Here is a 19,260-nt window from a genome sequence, read left to right on the forward strand (position 1 = left end):
ACGCAGGACGAGTCCACAGTGCAGACATGTACATATTTACCTTCCAGATGTTAATGAAACGCTGAAAATGGCTGGAAGAATTTATTTTACCGCTTGGAAGTGCAGCTGTGGCGCTTCAACAGACCCGTAAAAATACGGCACTTTGTTCAGTTCATTACGCCTCAACAACATGAAAGTTTTAACATTTCAGGTTTTTATATTCAGACCTTTTTATAGACTTTTCTATAAAACACACAAACAGGATGGATGGAAGGAAGGTTTCTGGATTATTTCCATTTCCAGCTTTTAGACGGAGCCAGCTTGGAGTTATGGTTGCGTCCTCGCTGCACATCTGGACGGCACGATTAAGCGTTAGAACATCTGTCCAGTAAACGGCACAAAATGTGACATTATCCATTCATCACAAGATGTGATGAATGGATAACACTGGGAATAAAAAAAAACACCAGTTTCTCAGTTATTGAATACATTTACTGATTTATTCTTTTAGAAAATATGCAAAACAGGAAATTTATGGGAAAAAGGCCAAATTTCAAAAATATTTAGTCAAAGTTTTTATAACAGAAAGAATTTCTTTATTTAAAATCTGTATGTGCATATTTTTTCATTTATAATACATAGTGAGAATTAACACAATTTTAATTTTTTAAAATTATTTTGATTTATAAATTGAGTACATAATTTAATTGTATTGTTTTTAAATGATCTGTTTTTAAACTAAATATCAGAATTTAATGTCAAATTTTTGTCTATCGTCATACTTTATCTGTAAATTATTTAATTTATTTAGACTATTTTGTCTAATTTTAGATTATATTTAATTTTAGAATTTTATTGTATTTTTAAATATGCTGTAAATAAAGTTTTGTGATTTATTTATTAAATAAATATTGATATGTATTTAATTTAATTACTTATTTTACACATTTACAGGTATTAAACATTTTAGATGATGATGAGACTTAATTCTAGGTTTATATATTTCAGCATTTCACATGTAGATCAGAGGAACTATTCCTCATCCAAAAGTTATTTTTAAAGTACATACATGTACATTTCCTTTTTACCTGATTAAAAAGTCTTTCAGTATTTGCTGCCCTCTAGTGGCCTCAGGAGCTGAAACATCCCATTTTCCCTGAACTCCTCACAGATAAAAATCCCTTTGACGACCAATAAGAGAAACGATGATGTTGGCGCTTCTTAGCTCCAGTAAAGCAACATTTTCTCTCTGACCTGGATGTAAATAAGAACCATGTTCTGTGTTGCTGAAACCAGAAAAACAAAGCAAAACATTTAGAAAACCTTGTTAGTTTATTCCAGCAGAGCAAACAGGAAACACAGACGGAAACTTTTTACATCTTTAAAAGTCAAAATATACAAAAACACAGTTTGGATCAAAACGTCCAGTTTTAGGACCACAGAAGAAGAAAATATTTACATGGAGAACAAATAAACAACCATTGATGGAGAACAAAGAAAAAATTCCATTCAGACCAAAGTCCAACAGCCTCAGAGTCCAGAGAGCAGAGTCCACGTTCAGGTCCACTCTAGTCCACCTCCTCCACAGTGGGCCCCTGGCTGTGGGCTCTTGCCTGCTCTCTACAAGAAGCGGCGGGCGTCCCTCCCTGATACAAGTTGCTGATGACGGGGTTGCAGACTTTCTCCAGCTCTTCCTGCTTGTGTTGGTACTCTTCTTTGTCAGCCAGCTGGTTGTTCTCCAGCCAGCTGATGGTCTCCTGACACTTGTCCATCACCTTCTTCTTGTCCTCCTCGCTGATTTTGCCCTTCAAGCTGTCGTCCTGCACGCTGCTCTTCACGTTGAAAGCCAAGGACTCCAGGGAGTTCTTGGCGGCGATCTTGTCCCGCTGCAGGTCGTCCTCGGCTTTGTATTTCTCGGCGTCCTGCACCATCCTGTCGATGTCCTCTTTGCTGAGCCGTCCCTTATCGTTGTTGATGGTGATCTTCTTCTCTTTGCCGGTGCTTTTGTCCACCGCAGACACGTTCAAGATGCCGTTGGCGTCCACGTCGAAGGTGACCTCGATCTGCGGGACCCCTCGCGGAGCGGGCGGGATTCCCGTCAGCTCGAACCTGCCCAGCAGGTTGTTGTCCTTGGTCATGGCTCTCTCCCCTTCGTAGACCTGGATCAGGACCCCGGGCTGGTTGTCAGAGTAGGTGCTGAACACCTGGGTCTGCTTAGTGGGGATGGTGGTGTTGCGTTTGATCAGGGGCGTCATGACTCCTCCGGCCGTCTCGATGCCCAGCGACAGAGGCGCCACGTCCAGCAGCAGCAGGTCCTGGACGTTGCCCGAGGTGTCGCCCATCAGGACGGCGGCCTGGACGGCGGCGCCGTAAGCCACCGCCTCGTCCGGGTTGATGCTCTTGTTCAGCTCCCGGCCGTTGAAGAAGTCCTGCAGGAGCTTCTGGATTTTGGGGATTCGGGTGGAGCCTCCCACCAGGACCACGTCGTGGATCTGAGCCTTGTCCATCTTGGCGTCCCTCAGGGCTTTCTCCACCGGCTCCAACGTTCCCCTGAACAGGTCGGAGCACAGCTCCTCAAAGCGAGCCCTGGTGATGGAGGTGTAGAAGTCCACGCCCTCGTACAGAGAGTCTATCTCCAGACTGGCCTGGGAGCTGGAGGACAGGGTCCTCTTGGCCCGCTCGCAAGCTGTGCGCAGCCTCCTCAAGGCTCTCTTGTTCTGGCTGATGTCCTTCCTGTGTTTCCTCTTGAACTCCTCCACAAAGTGGTTGACCATGCGGTTGTCAAAGTCCTCTCCGCCCAGGTGAGTGTCTCCGGCCGTGGCCTTCACCTCAAAGATGCCGTCGTCGATGGTCAGGACGGACATGTCAAAGGTGCCTCCTCCCAGGTCGAAGATCAGGACGTTGCGTTCTCCGGACCTGCCTTTGTCCAGACCGTACGCGATGGCGGCCGCCGTGGGCTCGTTGATGATCCTCAGCACGTTGAGTCCCGCGATGACGCCCGCGTCTTTGGTGGCCTGTCGCTGGGAGTCGTTGAAGTAGGCCGGGACCGTGATGACAGCGTTGGACACCTTCTGGCCCAGGTAGGCCTCCGCCACCTCCTTCATCTTGGCCAGGACCATGGAGGAGATCTCCTCGGGGTAGAAGGCTTTGTCCTCCCCTTTGTACTCCACCTGGATTTTGGGCCTCCCTCCTTCTGAAAGCACCTTGAAGGGCCAGTGCTTCATGTCCGCCTGCACCACCGCATCGTCAAACTTCCTTCCAATCAGCCTCTTGGCATCAAACACCGTGTTGCCGGGGTTCAGAGCCACCTGGTTCTTGGCCGCGTCCCCGATCAGCCTCTCCGTGTCGGTGAAGGCCACGTAGCTGGGGGTGGTCCTGTTGCCCTGGTCGTTGGCGATGATTTCTACTTTTCCGTGCTGGAAAACCCCGACACAGGAGTAGGTGGTGCCCAGATCGATGCCAACCGCCACGCCTTTAGCTGCACACATCTTGCTGCGTCCACGTCCTCTTCTAAACGTGCACAGACACAAGCAGGACAGAAGACAGCAATCATCAGAGGACTGACTTTATCTGCAGTTCATTTCTCTCATTCTGGACTCACTAAAAACTACTTCTGATCTCGAACCGTCAGGAAAATTCACGCTCAACTGCTTCTTCCAGGAGACACAAAGGACGCTAAAGCGTCTGATGAATGACTGTAGAATAGAATAGAATAGAATAGAATAGAATGTACTTACTGCTGAGTGTTGATGGTCTGAGCTGTGTAGAGAATTACTCTTCTTCCTCTGCTGATGTTTCTTTTCTTCTTCTTCTGCTGTTGATTCTTTTTTAACTTCTTCTTCTGCTGGTATTTAGTTCTTTTTCTTCTTCTTCGGCCGCTGATCTCTGATCTCAAACTGCCTCTGCTCTCAGACTCGCTGCTTTATATCTGTGGAAACTGAACGTCTGGTTGTTTCCAGACGTTTCACTCGCAGCTCTGTCAAGTTACCCAAAACGCCACATACCACTTCCGGTTTGCCTCTTCAAAATAACACAGATTCATGGATACTTTAAACAGCAGTTGGTTGGAAAGTGACACGCTTATCTTTTATTTTGAAGACTCATAATATTATTTCCGGTATCTTTGAATGACTTGACAGATTTTTCTGGAAACTTCCGCCAATGAGAGGCGCGAGCGCAGCTCCAGTTTTACTGAGTTTTCCAGTTTCTGGAGGAGAATTTTCTGGAGAAATGGAGCAAAAAAACGGGACAGAAATGGTTTGATGAAAGAAAAGGAGAGGAACATGTTTGTTTTAATTTATTTCATACTTGTTCTGATTTGGGTTTTTTACACACCCACGTGACCTGTATCTGAATAATTCCTTAAAAAAAACTTACATATACCTTCAGTTCATTTGTTAGAAATGTCTTTTGTTCTTTTTGCCTTTTTGTCGTTGGAATGTGAGAATGCATTCAGATCCATTTTTACATCCATCATAAAAAGATTAAAAAGTGTTTTTTATACATTACTTTACTTTTGTGAATATGGATCTTGAAACAGGATCAGGTTGACAAAAATATAGCAGACAAATCTTTCTTCTTAAAATCTGTTATACCAAACAAAACATTTTCAAAATACAGAAGGAAACCTGGTTTGATGTTATTGTAGATCAGTGCAACAACGTCTTTCCAAAACATTTTTCCAAAAGCTTAGAAGAGGTCTCTGGGAGAAGTTTACAAAAGGAACAAGAAACATCAATGTCAGTTTTGAATCTCTAAAAATTGCTTGGTCAACATTTTGATTTAATATTTCAAACTTGATGGTCAGTTAGTTCTTATTTTCTGACACTTTATTACAATAAAATAAAATTTTGTTCAAGATCATCAGGCCCATGTTTTAGCTGGTTTATTATTATTATTATTATTATTATTATTATTATTATTATTATTATTATGCTTTTCTTTTTTTTTTTTTTTACATTTTCTAGTAAAATATTTTGGAAGAGAAAGATTCATGAGTATTGAAAGAAATTTTTTAAAAAAAATTATTCAATTCAACTTAATTATATTTAATAATAATTCAGTCTTTTCTGATGACTGTAGCTCATTTTCAAGCACTGATATAAACAAATCTGAATAAAAATGAAAAATAGAATAATTTAGAAAAAAGTTTGTACAGACAAAAAAGTCCCTTCAATAAAAAAAATGTTGCAGTTCTGCAATAAAATCTAAATCAAAGACAGAAATTTCCTTTAAAAAAAGAAAAACCTTGAACAAGAAGTTTAGTTACCAAACTTTTCTGATTTATCCTTTTTTTTGTGTGTTTTCTAGATATTATGAATCTAGAAACAAAACGTAAAAACATGAAATTAATTCTGAGTTGTTTATTATCTGAATCAACGTCCTCTCAAATAAAATCTTCCAAAAATGCATAAACTACCTCTCTCTCCCATCGAGCTACGTGGTGGTTTTACAGCATTACATCACAGGACGCCCTCTTTCTCTTCCCAGTGAAAAACCAATCAGTGTTTAGTATGCAGATGAGTTGACAAGTAGCCTGATTTTTGGGTGTCATGTTTCTCTCTTGATCGGACATTTGAGGTGGGCGTGGTTAACACGGAAAAGCATGCTGATCAAGGTGGTGAGAAAGTACGAACGCTTTTACTACATGTAAACATTATCAATCATTACACGAGAGGCTGGTACACCTGGACAGATCTCCAGTCCATCACAAGGCCCCAATGGTCACAGGCGTCTGCTCAAACTTAGCAACTTTGGTGCTTTAATTAGCTATTTTTTTGGACCCTTCTACCAACTCTATTTAAAGAAAGAGTGACCATCAACAAGTCCAGTGACTTTTTCTGGTGTTCTTGAAGACTTCTTGTGAGTAAAGTGAAAACACGTATCTTTTACTCTTCTCTGCATAAGCCCCTCCCCCGCCCAGAAGCACTTTCTCGAAGCTTGGTCCTCCTGCAGCATCCAGCTTCCAGCTGCAGGCAGAGCAGGAGGTGATGAGCTCTGCTGCAGGACCAGGCTGAAGCCACAACACAGTGGGCTTTACTGTCACATAGTAATGTCTGTTGATGAAGAGTATGGATGGAAACATGGAAAACTTTAAACGTCCTGGAACAAGTGGGAGGCTGGAGCTGTTTACTATGCAAATAAAATACGATTAATTGAGAAAAATTAATTAGAAAGCCACTCATTATTTAGATTAATTTTTATTTCATCGAGTCCCACTCATGTAAATAAACAAGTATAGAAGAAATGGATGCAAAATCTAAATGTTCAGCTGTGTTTTTCAGAATATTGAGCTGTTTATATCATGGATAAATAAGTTCTTAATGTCAGACATTTTATTTCTTCACAGTGATGTTGCAGGCTACGGGACCTTTGAAAGTAAACCCAAGGTAGAAGGTGACATTTTCGTTACTGTAAGGCACTGAAGGCCAATAAAGAGGCTGGATACTGAACTTCCTTTTTCTCGGGCCTTCAAGGTACACCACTCCATCTTCAGTCCATCCGGAAACACTCCTTAGCATCTGAGCAAGCTCCGGCCTTTTCCATGCCTCACCATGAAACCACTTCATGCGTTTCTCAGAGAGTGGGAGCGTTTTTGTGACACTTTCGATCTTGCTCTTGTGCACCAACTTGTCCAAACCATTTCCATTGCCCAGGTAAAAGTGTGTGTACAACTTTGCCTTTTGTGGAGGGATGTCCTTTATCTTGGTCCGGTAGTCTCTTTTGAGGTACTCAATCGATGACATCACAATGTCAATCTTTTTGATTTTTTCATCCTCTGTATCAGAATCTTCTGGCCAAAACAACAAGGTCTGCAAGAACAAGGCACTTGGAGAACATTTCTGTTTGTCAGGAGGGAACTGATGGCTTAGTACTTGTAGGTTTTGCAGACTTGCTACCTCTTTACTTTGTGGCAACAGGCAGTTCAGAGCAATGTTGGCTGTGATGTAATTGACAATATCGTTTTGCTGAAATTTGGCTGTCATTGGGTTTCTGGGATAGAGTGAGAGGATGGTCTGAAGGTCTTTTACACCTTGTTCCTGTTGGATCGTCAGTTTGTAGAAGATGGATGTAAAGTAACCTCCACCCAAGTCACGGATTATCATGCGTGTTGTGAAAGGAGAGCATGTTGAAGGATTGCTTGAAACTCCTCTAAAGTGCTTACCATACTGTGAAGATGCTTCTGCTAAAAACCTGAGTGGATTTTTAACAACTTCCTCAGAAGTAGTCTCCTCTTCATGTGCTATGACATCTTTCTGGAAGTAACTGAGGTCTTCTGAAATCCATTCCAATGCGTCATTCATTTCTTTTTGGAGATTTTTCAAACGATAATGAAATGGTTCCCAAGCATCTTTAATTTTTGCTGGAATGTAATCTGGTGTGGTAAGGTACTTGTCACATTCCAAATGGCCTTTGTCTCCATCTGCAAACTCTTTTAATGAAGAGATCAGTTTGAGTAGACCACGTGCAACCTCAACTTCAGAAAAAAATCCCAGCCTGTTCATAGTTTCTGGTTCTGCAACTGCTACTTTCTGACAGTGTTTAAAGTATTCTATGGCAGTGAGGGCAGTGTCCACAGCTGCTGCTGTATTTTGGGCTGTCTTTGGTTTCCCCTCACTTTGAATTACTCTCAATTTGGCTTCAAACCATCTTTTGTACACCTGCCCTCTTGTGTCAAGTATGTATGAGTTATTTGGCATTTTGTTGGCTGCTTTCTCTGCCCAGTCTTTGGCCTCTTCAAACTTTTCACTGGAATAATATAGTCGAGCAATGGTTTGTGCAAAAAATGCATCTTCTTGGAAGCAACTGTATGCTTCCTTGAGTAACTCAATCGCGAGTTCTGGGGTTTCGTTTTTACGCACATGCTCAATCAGAGGGGAAAACAAACTGTTGTTTTCATCCCCTCGGCTAATCCTGGATCGTCTGTTGAGAAGTGCTTTCAGAAAGGCCACGTACTCTTCCCTTCCAAATCTGTGGTCTAAGAGCACTTTCTCAGCAAGCAGATCTTTTGCCAAGTTACCTTGTTTTTCTTGGTCCCCCAGAAGCTGTTTAAGAATTTCCTCAGCAACTCGTGGATGAATGATTTTAATTGATTCAATGTGTGTTTTGTCATCTCTGAGGTGCAAGAAGAGTAGTTTGGCTGGTTCATGGAGAGATGTTTCAAACACCGGGTTGCGGAGCCTCTTAACATATGTGCTTAAACCACGGAAAGCCTCATAGTGGGACTTGGAGATAAAGGAGTTTTGAACATAAGTGTTCAGTAGTGCCACATAGAGAAGGAAGCGAGTGACAGTAGATGTACAATCAATGCCTCGGAGCATGTTGGTGACAAAGTTGGCAACATATGCGGCAACGTTTTCAAATTCTTCACTCATCAGAACAAATGTCAGGATAAACTCAGGCTGATATTTTTCCTCAAGCACTTTTCGTCTTGCAGCAAACATCCTTTTTTCTTTGGTAGACAGTTTGTGAGTGACAGACACATTTTCCAGAGGAGACTCTTTGATTTTCTTTTCTGGATCATTGCACCGTCTGCAGCTCAGCACAATGAAGCAGGGTTTTTCACTACGGATTTTCTTGTTGCAAATGGCTTCCTCCAGGATTTTCCTGAGATCATCAAGGTATTCTTGCTCTACATCTTCAACAAGGAGCAGTACAGGAAGACACCTCTGTGGATCTTTTTCATCATGCTGCCGTAGCTGAACTGCATGTTGTGCAACAACTTCAGCTGAGTATGAAGGCTTCACAACTGCACACCTTAGATCCTTCCTCTTCTCCCACAGTACCTGCCGTGCCACTGTGCTTCCACCGCCTCCAGGGTGATGGTAAATGTTAATTCTGCTCACAGGACTCTGTGTGGAATTACATTTCAAATCATCGAGAAGTTTGCAAATCTCGGTGTATGCATCTCTCTTAATCACATTGACAACAAATTTTTGTTCAGCGAGCCAGAAATTTAGCCAGGTCACTTTCCCCCCTTGGTAAAACTGCTGTTCAATGTTTTCTTTCTCAGCTTTGACGAACTCTTCGCTTGTTTCATCACAATGATTAGTTGTCAGGATTTCCAGTGAATAAATCTGTTCTTTTGTTTTTGTTTCAAGACGACATTTTCCCTTTTCAAAGGTGGCCAAGTGTTTGATGGTGTCAGCGTTTACAGGTTGTATTTGCTGCAGAGTTGCATCGATGTGACTCATTTTCATCCCGACAATACTGCAGTTATTCACAGTTTCTGCTCCATATGACCCCCCCACAAAACTTTGCCATTTATGAAAGTTCTCTTGTGATTCACAGATACAAATGATGTCTTCAAGGCCTTGCATGTCAGCTGAAAATTCATACAAGGTGTGTAGGAGTGGTTTCTTAATTGGTGATGTGATTAAGAAAATGACCTGAAATGTTCCCTTTGGCAAGATGTATTTACAGAGCAAAGACACAGTTTCGCGCAGAAAAGATCGTTTTGTGTTGGTCCAAGTGATTTCATCACATAGATCTTCGCTTCCTTTGAAATCAGAACGTCCGTTGCAGAAGATCCAGCTTGTTTGGTCAAACAGATGTAACTTTCCAATGAATTCTTTGATGCTTGTTTCTCTGGGAATGTTATAGCTCTGCAGAGAATGCATGTTTGCATTATGGTGTTGGAGGTATTTACTGCAAAGACCTGATTTGTTTGAATCTGGGTCAAAATCAAGAACACAAAAAATATTCATGTTCAGCAACCAGTCGATGTGGTAAAGGTCATCAGGTTTCATTTTGTTGGTCACGAGAATGAACCATTTTTCCTTCTCAATTAATTTCTTTCCACTCGTCATTAGCATTAGAAGCTTTCTTCCTTGGTCTTGGTAGATCTCAGGGCCGTTCCAAAACTGAGCCTTCTCTGCCTCCTCTCTTTGAGCATCCCGATCTTTGACGCGATAAAAAAAATCACTTTGGTCTGTCTCAGGCACCGGTTGTGTCTTTGCACCCACCCTTTGCAGAATATTAACTTTCTCATATTCAATTTTGTTGGTTGACTCATTGAACTTTACCAAACGAACCTTGTAGACCTTGCCCCTAACGATGCTTAGTGAAGGAACAATGTCAACCTCCACGACATATCGCTTTTCCGCACTCTTAGGATCCATAACCTCAACAAATCTAGGTGATCTCACGCATTGTCGAACATGCTCACTATCAACAGGGAAGCATTTTTCAATGTAGTCCAGAGAGTCCACATAAATGTCTTTGTCCTTCACAGGGATACCTATTATCTCACCATGCACATAACCTTCGTCTTCCCTGCTGTCCATCACACCAAAGTGGATTGTGCCATTTGATCTGATATTCATACACCCAGTTGCAAATTTCACAACTTCTCTGGCAAACTTGACTCTGAGTCGTGTGTTATCCAACGTAGACGCAGTAACAAGAGACTTGAATTCACGGCATGGATTGATCAGATTGAAAGCTCCTGATTCAGGCTGCAGGACTCTGTGTTTTACATATATGATATCAGGGTCCTGGTCAAATGGTCGTGCTTTGCAGTCCTCCCTTTCTGTCACTGCAGTTGGTATTGAAGCACCTTGTATCTCCTTTGAGACATTGTCCTCATTCTGAAGCACCTCTTGTGAAGGATCTTGTTTTGTTTCCTGTTTTTGCTTTTTGTTTTTTTGCTTCGACTCAACTTTATTGCCACTGCCAAGCTTTTCCTTTTCTTGGGAGTTGGTAAGCTCGTTTCTCTTTTTGATTATCAAATTTGCAGGTCCTAATTTCATGCCAAATTTAGTCTTCAGAAAGTCCTCATCCAATTCAAGAAGACTTCGTCCATCTACTTCCTCTTCATGGAGCTTTACTATATATGGCTCCTTTACTCCAATGGATCTGAGCCAGGTGCTCACTTGAGATTCAGTCCAGTTGTTAACAGACTGATCAGGTGTGTCAGCTGCTGTGAAAAACACAGTGAAGCATGTTAGCAGCTATTTTCAGGCTGCACATGTGTAATTGTGAAAATAAAATTAATATTGAAATTGAAAATTGAAAAACACCTGAAGAAGAACAAAAAACCTACAAAGTGTTCATTTGCTGCCCTCAACTCTTTTGGCTGCTTTTCATTTTCTTCCTATTCCACTTCTGCTTCTCCGATCTGTTCCTTACTCTGACTTACTCCCCCCCCCATCTACCCACCACCCATCTACTAGGACTAAGCAATGTGGCCAAAAAAAAAAAAACTCATATTTTTAAAACAAATACGAATTCCGATTTTAATTCATTTTTTTCCCTCACTGTAAAAAAAAAAAAAAATTACATATGTCAAAAATTATTCTTTTTCAAAAATGCTTTTATTGCAGTCAGCCTAGAAGTTTACCTAAATTTAAAGTGCAACTAAACAAGACGGTAAGCAAGATTGTAAAAAGAGATGCATTATACATTATAAGAAACAACATGTTTTGTACTAAGTGTGTTTCCACTGTGAGATAGTTTTTAAGTTTTGATCATACATTTAAGAATAGGCCTCACTTCACCTGTGTAATTTTATTCTAAAATAAAAAACTGATAAATAAATAAATAAAAATGCCTCCTCCTTTAAGAAAAATAGTGATTCCTTTTAGAGTATTTTGACATTAAATAACCAAAACAATTTCCCACATTAGCAATGAGGGAATAAACAACAGCGAATTTCAGAGTTTTAGAAAAGAAAATGAGAGAGAAAAGCTTTGAAAATCCGAAACAAATTCTCCGCAGCAAGTAGAAACCCCTAAAATAACACTACGTGCCCACTTTGTATTAACCGCAATTACGAAACGTGATGCTAATGTGCTAAACATTGTTCAGAGGAAACACCCGCAAATCCCAACTGTTGTTTGTCAAAACGTACAAATGTTGTTTTATTTTGCAAAAAAAAATGTAATGGAAACACAGAGGGGGAACTTCTTGTACGTTTCTAGCTGTCAAGTTGTTGTGTTTATGCATTTCTGTGGGAAACCAGTGGGAGTGCGCTGACGTCACTATAAGGTACGGAAGCCCAAAACGTGCTGGCGGGGAAAAAAAAAAAAATCCAGATTTTCATCAAAATAAATCTTCATAAACAAAAAAAATTTGAATTAATCAATTAAATCAATAAATCGCCCAGCCCTACCATCTACCCGTCACCCTTGTGGTTTTCAGTGGTAATGCTCCATTTCCTGCATCGAGTGATGGCTATAGTTAAGCTCTTTGAAAACAGAACAAGTTACAAACGCAGTTGACGCAGGAGTTTGATTAAACTAACCATCCAGTTATGCATCACTTTTCTACATCCAGCATAAATGGGCCCTGAGATGTCAAAGTGTCCTGACCATCAGTATAGCCACCTAGTGGCTGACTAGTGTGACCTTTTAGATTTATTTACAGTGTCCGGTAGTATCCAAGCCCAGTAATATCTTTTCAAAAGTCTTATAGTTTTAAACTGCACAACTACATTTTCTGGCATAACATTAATGATAAATAAATTCATAAATAGATTTAAAAAAAAACAAAAAACAGACCCTATAACCATAATGCCCTACTTACCCATGTTGCTCATGTGTTTCAGTCTTCACTTGTCAGATCCATCTGCATAAGAAAATAGATTATTATAATCATAAATTTCTTACAATTTCCCTTTGGAGATAAAGTATATTTCTTTACTTTATTGATGACATCATGATGATGCTGTGACTAATTGACTAATCAGCCCATACTTAAGATATATATATATATGTATACAGACATGGTCAAAAGTGATTGCCTCTAAGGTTGCGCAAGAAAAAATTAAGTTTAGGGTACCATAATTTTTGTCCAGGCCTGTTTTATGAGTTTTATATATATATATATATAATTCTGTTGAAGTTTGGTTAAAAATCAACACCTGACTTTTATTGGTTTATTTTAATAGAATTTTTATTTACTATTACGTTTATCAGATTCAAGTTATTTCTGTAACCATTGTGAGTTTTTCGTTCATTGACCGAAGGGAACCAACAATTTTGTCCACGTCTGCAGAAAGAAATAGTTTCCAGAATTTAAAAAAGTTCCTGTAGTGTCCTAGAGGAAGGGGTTTAAAGTGGGCCAGAGCTCACCGGAGCTGAGCTCTGCCACATCAGGACGGAGCTCCGTCCCACATGCAATGTGATGCACTAAAGTTTGCTATGCTAAAATAATGTCAGTCTAACTACAAAAATATATAAATAAAATGGTTTTGACAATGAGATATTAAATGAGGGTTGGTGATAGGGATGTGTGTGTGTGTGTGTGTGTGTGTGTGTGTGTGTGTGTGTGTGCGTGTGTGTGTGTGTGTGTGTGTGTGTGTGTGTAGGGGAAAGAAATGAAAAGAAGAGAGGGGCTAAAGTGGGAATCACTTTAGCAATGAGCTTTGATGTATGAGGCTAGCTGTAGGTTACAAGCTAGCTTAGCTGCTAATGGTGCTAGCTGATGAGTACAGCTAGGTTAGCAGTAAATGGGATTGACTATGAATGGCTATAAGGCACTTGTTTTGAGGTTGCCATAGCTTAGCACACGTAGCCTACGGTGACTAGCAGGTGGTTAGTCAGTTAAGGGTGTTAGCTCTGAGGCTGATGCTAGCACTAGCTTAGCCAGATACAAGATGGCCTAAATTACTAGATAATAGGCAATTTGGAGGGGAAGAATTGAGCATGAGCTTTAGCTAGCATTAGCTGTGTAATTTAGCAGATTGCAAAATGGTGGACATTCAATAGAAAAGAGGGAGCTCGAACCTCAGCTAGCATCAGCCGTTCAATGCTAATGTTACCCTAACTGATGCTAATGCTAATTTAGCAGATTACAAAATGGCTGACAGGAAGTAAGAAAAAATGGCAGACACTCAACAGGAAAGAGGAAGCTAAAGCTTCAGGTAGCGTTAGCCGTTTGATGCTAATGTTAGCTTAGCCGGTGCTAATGCTTATTTAGCAGATTACCAAATGGCTGACATGAAGAAGGACAAAACGGCAGATAGCCATGTGGTCTTAAGACTCTCAGGTCTGGGGAACTTTGAGGGAGACAAAGGAAGGAGAGAAAGAGGAGATGAAAGTAATGAGAAAATGACTTGAATTGGCAATTCTGTGGTCCTTACACAGGCACAAACATGAGATCAACTCCCACGGTTGTGACTGGAATTTAGAAAGGTCACACAGATAGCCACACAGGCAATTTCAACAGGTTTGCAAAACAATGAGTTTAATTTTCACTCCAGAAATGAGATAAATGGAGATAAAATCAGAACCAAATATAAACAAATAACCAAACCAGCAGCAACAAAACAACACAAATAAAAAGGGAGATAGCGGCGTCCCGCTTTCATTAGCTCGACCATTTGGTCCCTTAACAATAGTAAAAGAAATTACTCTCTTAAACTATCTCTACCCAGACACAGAAGCCTCTTACTTGGCACTGTTTTTGGTGACAGCGAGGAGTCCTCTTTAATCCTTCGTAGTTCTGGTCTGGAGGCCTTTGCAGACTGGTTCCTGCAGCAGGCCTTGGTTCTGTAGAGATGATCCCTCTAGTAGAACCAGTTACGTTGACGGTTTCAGGTACCTTAAAGGGTTGCTGGGTACACATGAGAAAAGATCTTAGACTCACTTCTCGAACACAGATTCACCAAAAAGTGAAGCAAGCAAGCGAGGAAGGTCACAGAATTTTGCCATTATTTGGCCTCAAACACAGAATATCAGAACATATAACACTGTTAGAAAAGTGATTAATTGCATAATACAGGATCAGTAATGGTTAAAACAATGAGTTAATGCGAAAAGTCCAACTAGAGATGCGAAAATTAGGTGGAATATGTTGGATCTTTAGGAAGCACCACACTTTACATGATTGCTGTATTCTTATAAAAGGTTACTGAACTATATTAATACTCTATGGAAGACATAAAAATATATGTTGTGTAGTTGACTAGAAGAGGAAAATGTTAACACATGCATGAAAATGTTGAGAAAAATAAAGCATGTCTGATACATTTATGAAGATAAATGCCCTCTGATAAGTAGCTTCCTGTTAAAAAAAAACAAACAAACAAAAAAAAAACCGCCTGGTGTGAGAATCATTGCAGTAGAAATAAAACATGCAAATCTTACCTCAGAAAAGTGCTGACAGCCCCTTGTATCTTGATGATCTTCTATCTAGGCTTATGGTGGGAGCGCTGTACCTTGTTCTTGATAAACATGAGTGAATGTAACTACATCTACTTGCTGTATGTCTCTTTATGCTGCGCAGCACCAACTGTATATAACACAGCGCTTAGGTTTCGATTCCAGGAAATGACTCAAATGCCCACACCCATAAAACCGGTTTGCATCAACACTTCCACACCCACAATACAAAGACCAGATTTCTTTCTTTGATTACACCAACAGAACATAGTCCTAGTTATTATCTGCTCATGTTAAATGCACTGAAAAATATAAAATCCACATATATGTAAGGAGTACAGACACGATAGAAAAAACAAAAAAGTATCACACTTTGGTATTATTTACTGTCAATGAGTGGAGAGATACAGTAATCGAAAACTGGAAATGCACTTTTTCATAACTCATTTAGATGTTATTTAATTTTGAAATTCAGCATAAATGGAGGAGTGCGGGTGGGTGAATGCAGTACTTGGAGGAAATTGGATGATATTGGAATTTACAACAGCTCACTGACGTCACCCTTAAATTCATGAAAAGGGATAGGAATCGGGTTGCCACCTTTCAGAAATGAAAATAAGGGACACCCACCACAGCTCCAGGTGTGCTACAATGTACATTTGTGTTACAATGTTGTTCTGTGCAACATTGTTGGAGGAAGTTTTGCTAGTAAAGCTGTGATTACATGGATCTCTGCTAACATATGAGGATAACACTTTATATAATAAACAGCCACAAGCACAATTCTTAGCTATTGTGTAATTAATTAACCATAAAGAAGATTTCTGTGTGTAGAGTGTGCAACATTGAACTTTTTTTTTTTTTTTTTAAAGTGACACCTGTGTCACTTCACCTGCATGCAGTAAGAGGGGAGGACTGGGATTAATTCATCTCCTTTATTCCATGATCACTAAAAGTTGGGAGAGTTAAATTACTGTCTTATCATTCTGTTACAAACGTCACCATAGCAACGTGTTAATCAGCTGGTTCAGATCAGCTGACTTTTGATAGGCTACTTAACAACAGTTGTTTGGCAATAAAACTATAGAGACCAACATAAAATAGTTCCTGTAGCCTACTTGTTTAGTGAGTTTTGTAAAAAAAAAGAAAAAAGAAAACAAAACGAAAGAAACATTTGTTATAACATATTCACGGTGTTGGATGAGGCCGGTTTTAGGCAGGAGGCAAGAGGGGGCAACACCCCCTCAAACAAACACTTTGCCCCCTCAAATCAAATCCACCAAAAATACATAAACTGCTGGTTTTACAGAATTACATCATGGGACGAACGCCTTCTTTCTCTTCCCAGTGGACAACCAATCAGTGTTTAGTATGCAGATGAGTTGACAAATAGCCTGGTTGTTGGGTGTCATGTTTCTCTCTTGATCGGACATTTGAGGTGGGCGTGGTTAACACGGAAAAGCGTAGGCGGACAGTTCCCGCTTCCCCATTTTTCCTGTTGCAGGTAAAACCAGTGGTGTAGTCCAGAGTAAACGCAGGTATGCAGAGTTTACCCACTTCTAAACTTCTAAACACCCTGTCACGCTGCTTTTCCAATTACAAACATCTCTACACATGGAGCTCAGATAAGATTACCGATGCTACACTGGTTCATTTAGCCTGAACCAGACTGAACACAGACATAACAAAGATAAATATAAGTCTATAAGCCTCTTTCTCACCAGTCTGTGTGCCAGTACTGGTTTAGTCATTTCATCAGTCTTCCTCCCTGAAACTGAAGAGCAGAAATTATGTGATAATGAGCAAATATACTGATGGATTTTAGGGGTGAACTATGGAGAAGTCTAACCTGTCACTTTTTACTAAACAGTATTTTTCCAAGCAATTTTTTTTGTTTTGTTTTTTGTTTTGTTTTTAAAACAAAGGCGTAAAATGTAGAGTATGTCCACTTTACGAGGGACCATTACCCCACTGGGTAAAATGGACTGTTTTGGTAAAACAGCTGATCAAGGTGGTGAGAAAGTACGAACGTTTTTACAACATGTGGCATTAAAACCGCCCTGCCGCAGAAGTTGTTCGCTAAATATAAAACAACCAGGTTCATTGCGTATAAAGCAGACATGGCGGCCCGCAGGGATCCCTCCCCCCTGCAGACGAAGCTTTTTGTGGAGGATGGATGGACCTGATGTAAAAATTTTTATCTTGTTCTTGCATTCGTGAGCGCAAGAACAAACTTCTTGGAGGATGAAACAAGCGGTTTCCCCTCAACTCCCGCTCGTTTCAGCAGCTCATGTAGAGCTTCATGTTAGCATCTGCATCCATTTTCTCTGTAAAATAAAATTCTTGGCAAAACAGACGTTGTTCCAAAAATGTCCAAATGAAACGGACCTGTCCACTGTGTGGAAACACCTGCAGAGTTTTGGGGCAGAAAACTAAGAGACTGATTGAAAAGAAGGAAATGAGTTTCTTAAAAAGAAAAACATCAACAAAAATAGAAAAACGTTTCATAGTCTACTCTGTGTTTGTTCTTGATTTTTTATATAAATGTGAGATTATTTGTTTGAGGTTCTGCCACATTATTGTGCTCTGGAGTCTGATGTTCTGCCCTGCCTTTGCTGTTTGTGATCGGCCGAACTCATGGAGTCCAAAGTCGGTCCTCCCAGCTGTCCTGCAGGTTTTCCATGTATCCCTGCTCCAACACACTTGACTTCTATTAAATGGATCCAACAGCCAATGAAGTTCAGCACAATTACTGATGAGTTTGAGTCAGGTGTGTTGGAGCAGGGATACATGGACAACCTGCCGGATTGCAGGCCTCGAGGACCGGAGCTGGACACCCCTGGTCTATTTCAGTTTAGTTTAATATTTTAGTTTATTGTTGTTTGAATGTCTAATGAGAAATTTTTAATGTTGTTGGTTGTTAAACTTTGATGATTCATATTTGTTATTTTTTCCTTATTTTAATGTATCTATAATTTTTATATCTCATCCCCCCCTGAGGGATTGCCACCGTATTGTGGTGAGGGGGTTTGGTTCCTCAGTGACCCTAAGAGCTATACCAGCAGGAGTTTTAGTTTCTGGTGGGACACCAAGCTGGACAGGTCTTTGGTTGGAGGCCTGACAAAGTGCAATCCATTTCTTCAGAGTGTTGGAAAACACAAATAAACAATAATAACAACAAAAAGAACTGAAGCATGACGTGCACACATGATGGCCCATTCACATTTCTGCCTGCAACCTCACGTATGTATTCCTAGAGCCGGCCTTGGTCTGAATTATTAATTAGATTTGATCTATGTCAGAAATATAAAATGAAGATGTTTCTTTTTTATTCTTTAAAACATCTTTATTCAGATGCAGCTTGCAAAGGGCTGCAGATGTTTTTAATCTATAAGCAGACCGGAGAGACAAACATTCAATCAGACTAAGTCTCGAACACAATTTAGTCTCAAATCAGCCAAACATCGTGTGTTTGGACTTGTTTGTTGATGTTTTCATCAATAATATCAGACAAAAATCACACTTTTACCAACGTAAACATCAGGTTATTTGGAGGAAAACAATCAAATAACAGCAGCTGCTTTTCGCTTTTGGAAAAAAAATAAATAAATAAATAAATTTTAAAAAAAAAAAAAAAAAAAAAAAAAAAATATATATATATATATATATATATATATATATATATATATATATATATATATATATCAGAACAAGATTAAAATGATTTGAAACAAACATGTTTTTCTCCTTTTCTTTGAGCTGAACATCAGAACCAGATTAAACTAGAAATCAAACCGTTTCTGTCCCGTTTTTGCTCCATTTCTCCAGAAAATTCTCCTCCAGTAACTGGAAAACTCAGTAAAACTGGAGCTGCGCTCGCGCCTCTCATTGGCGGAAGTTTCCAGAAAAATCTGTCAAGTCATTCAAAGATACCGGAAATAGTTAGATAATTCTTCAAAATAAAAGAAAAGCGCATCACTTTCAAACCAACTGCTGTTTAAAGCATCCATGAATCTGTGTTATTTTGAAGAGGCAAACCGGAAGTGGTATGTGGCGTTTTGGGTAACTTGACGGAGCTGCGAGTGAAACGTCTGGAGACAACCAGACGTTCAGTTTCCACAGATATAAAGCAGCGAGTCTGAGAGCAGAGGCAGTTTGAGATCAGAGATCAGCGGCC

General features: G+C 40.1%; 2 protein-coding genes across 2 annotated transcripts; both read right to left on the minus strand.

The window, feature by feature from the left end:
• Positions 1-1,418: 1,418 nt before the first annotated feature.
• LOC306765347 (heat shock 70 kDa protein 1-like) lies at positions 1,419-3,852 on the minus strand. Its single transcript, XM_079252768.1, has 2 exons — positions 3,717-3,852; positions 1,419-3,489 (listed from the first exon to the last, which is right to left on the minus strand). The coding sequence occupies exon 2, from the start codon at positions 3,465-3,467 to the stop codon at positions 1,548-1,550; it is 1,920 nt and encodes a 639-aa protein (XP_079108894.1). The 5' UTR covers positions 3,468-3,489; positions 3,717-3,852; the 3' UTR covers positions 1,419-1,547.
• Positions 3,853-6,314: 2,462 nt separating this feature from the next.
• Positions 6,315-12,508, minus strand: LOC306765694 (sterile alpha motif domain-containing protein 9-like; the record flags this gene model as incomplete). Its single annotated transcript, XM_079253178.1, has 2 exons — positions 6,315-10,900; positions 12,505-12,508. The coding sequence occupies 2 exons, from the start codon at positions 12,506-12,508 to the stop codon at positions 6,315-6,317; spliced, it is 4,590 nt and encodes a 1,529-aa protein (XP_079109304.1).
• Positions 12,509-19,260: the final 6,752 nt, after the last annotated feature.

The sequence above is a fragment of the Telmatherina bonti genome (assembly GCF_933228915.1).
Source record: "Telmatherina bonti genome assembly, chromosome: 14".
NCBI classification, from domain to species: Eukaryota; Metazoa; Chordata; class Actinopteri; order Atheriniformes; family Telmatherinidae; genus Telmatherina; species Telmatherina bonti.

Coding starts and splice junctions, on each gene's coding strand:
- LOC306765347 (XM_079252768.1), bottom strand. CDS start 3,467: ATGTGTGCAGCTAAAGGCGTGGCGGTTGGCATCGATCTGGGCACCACC.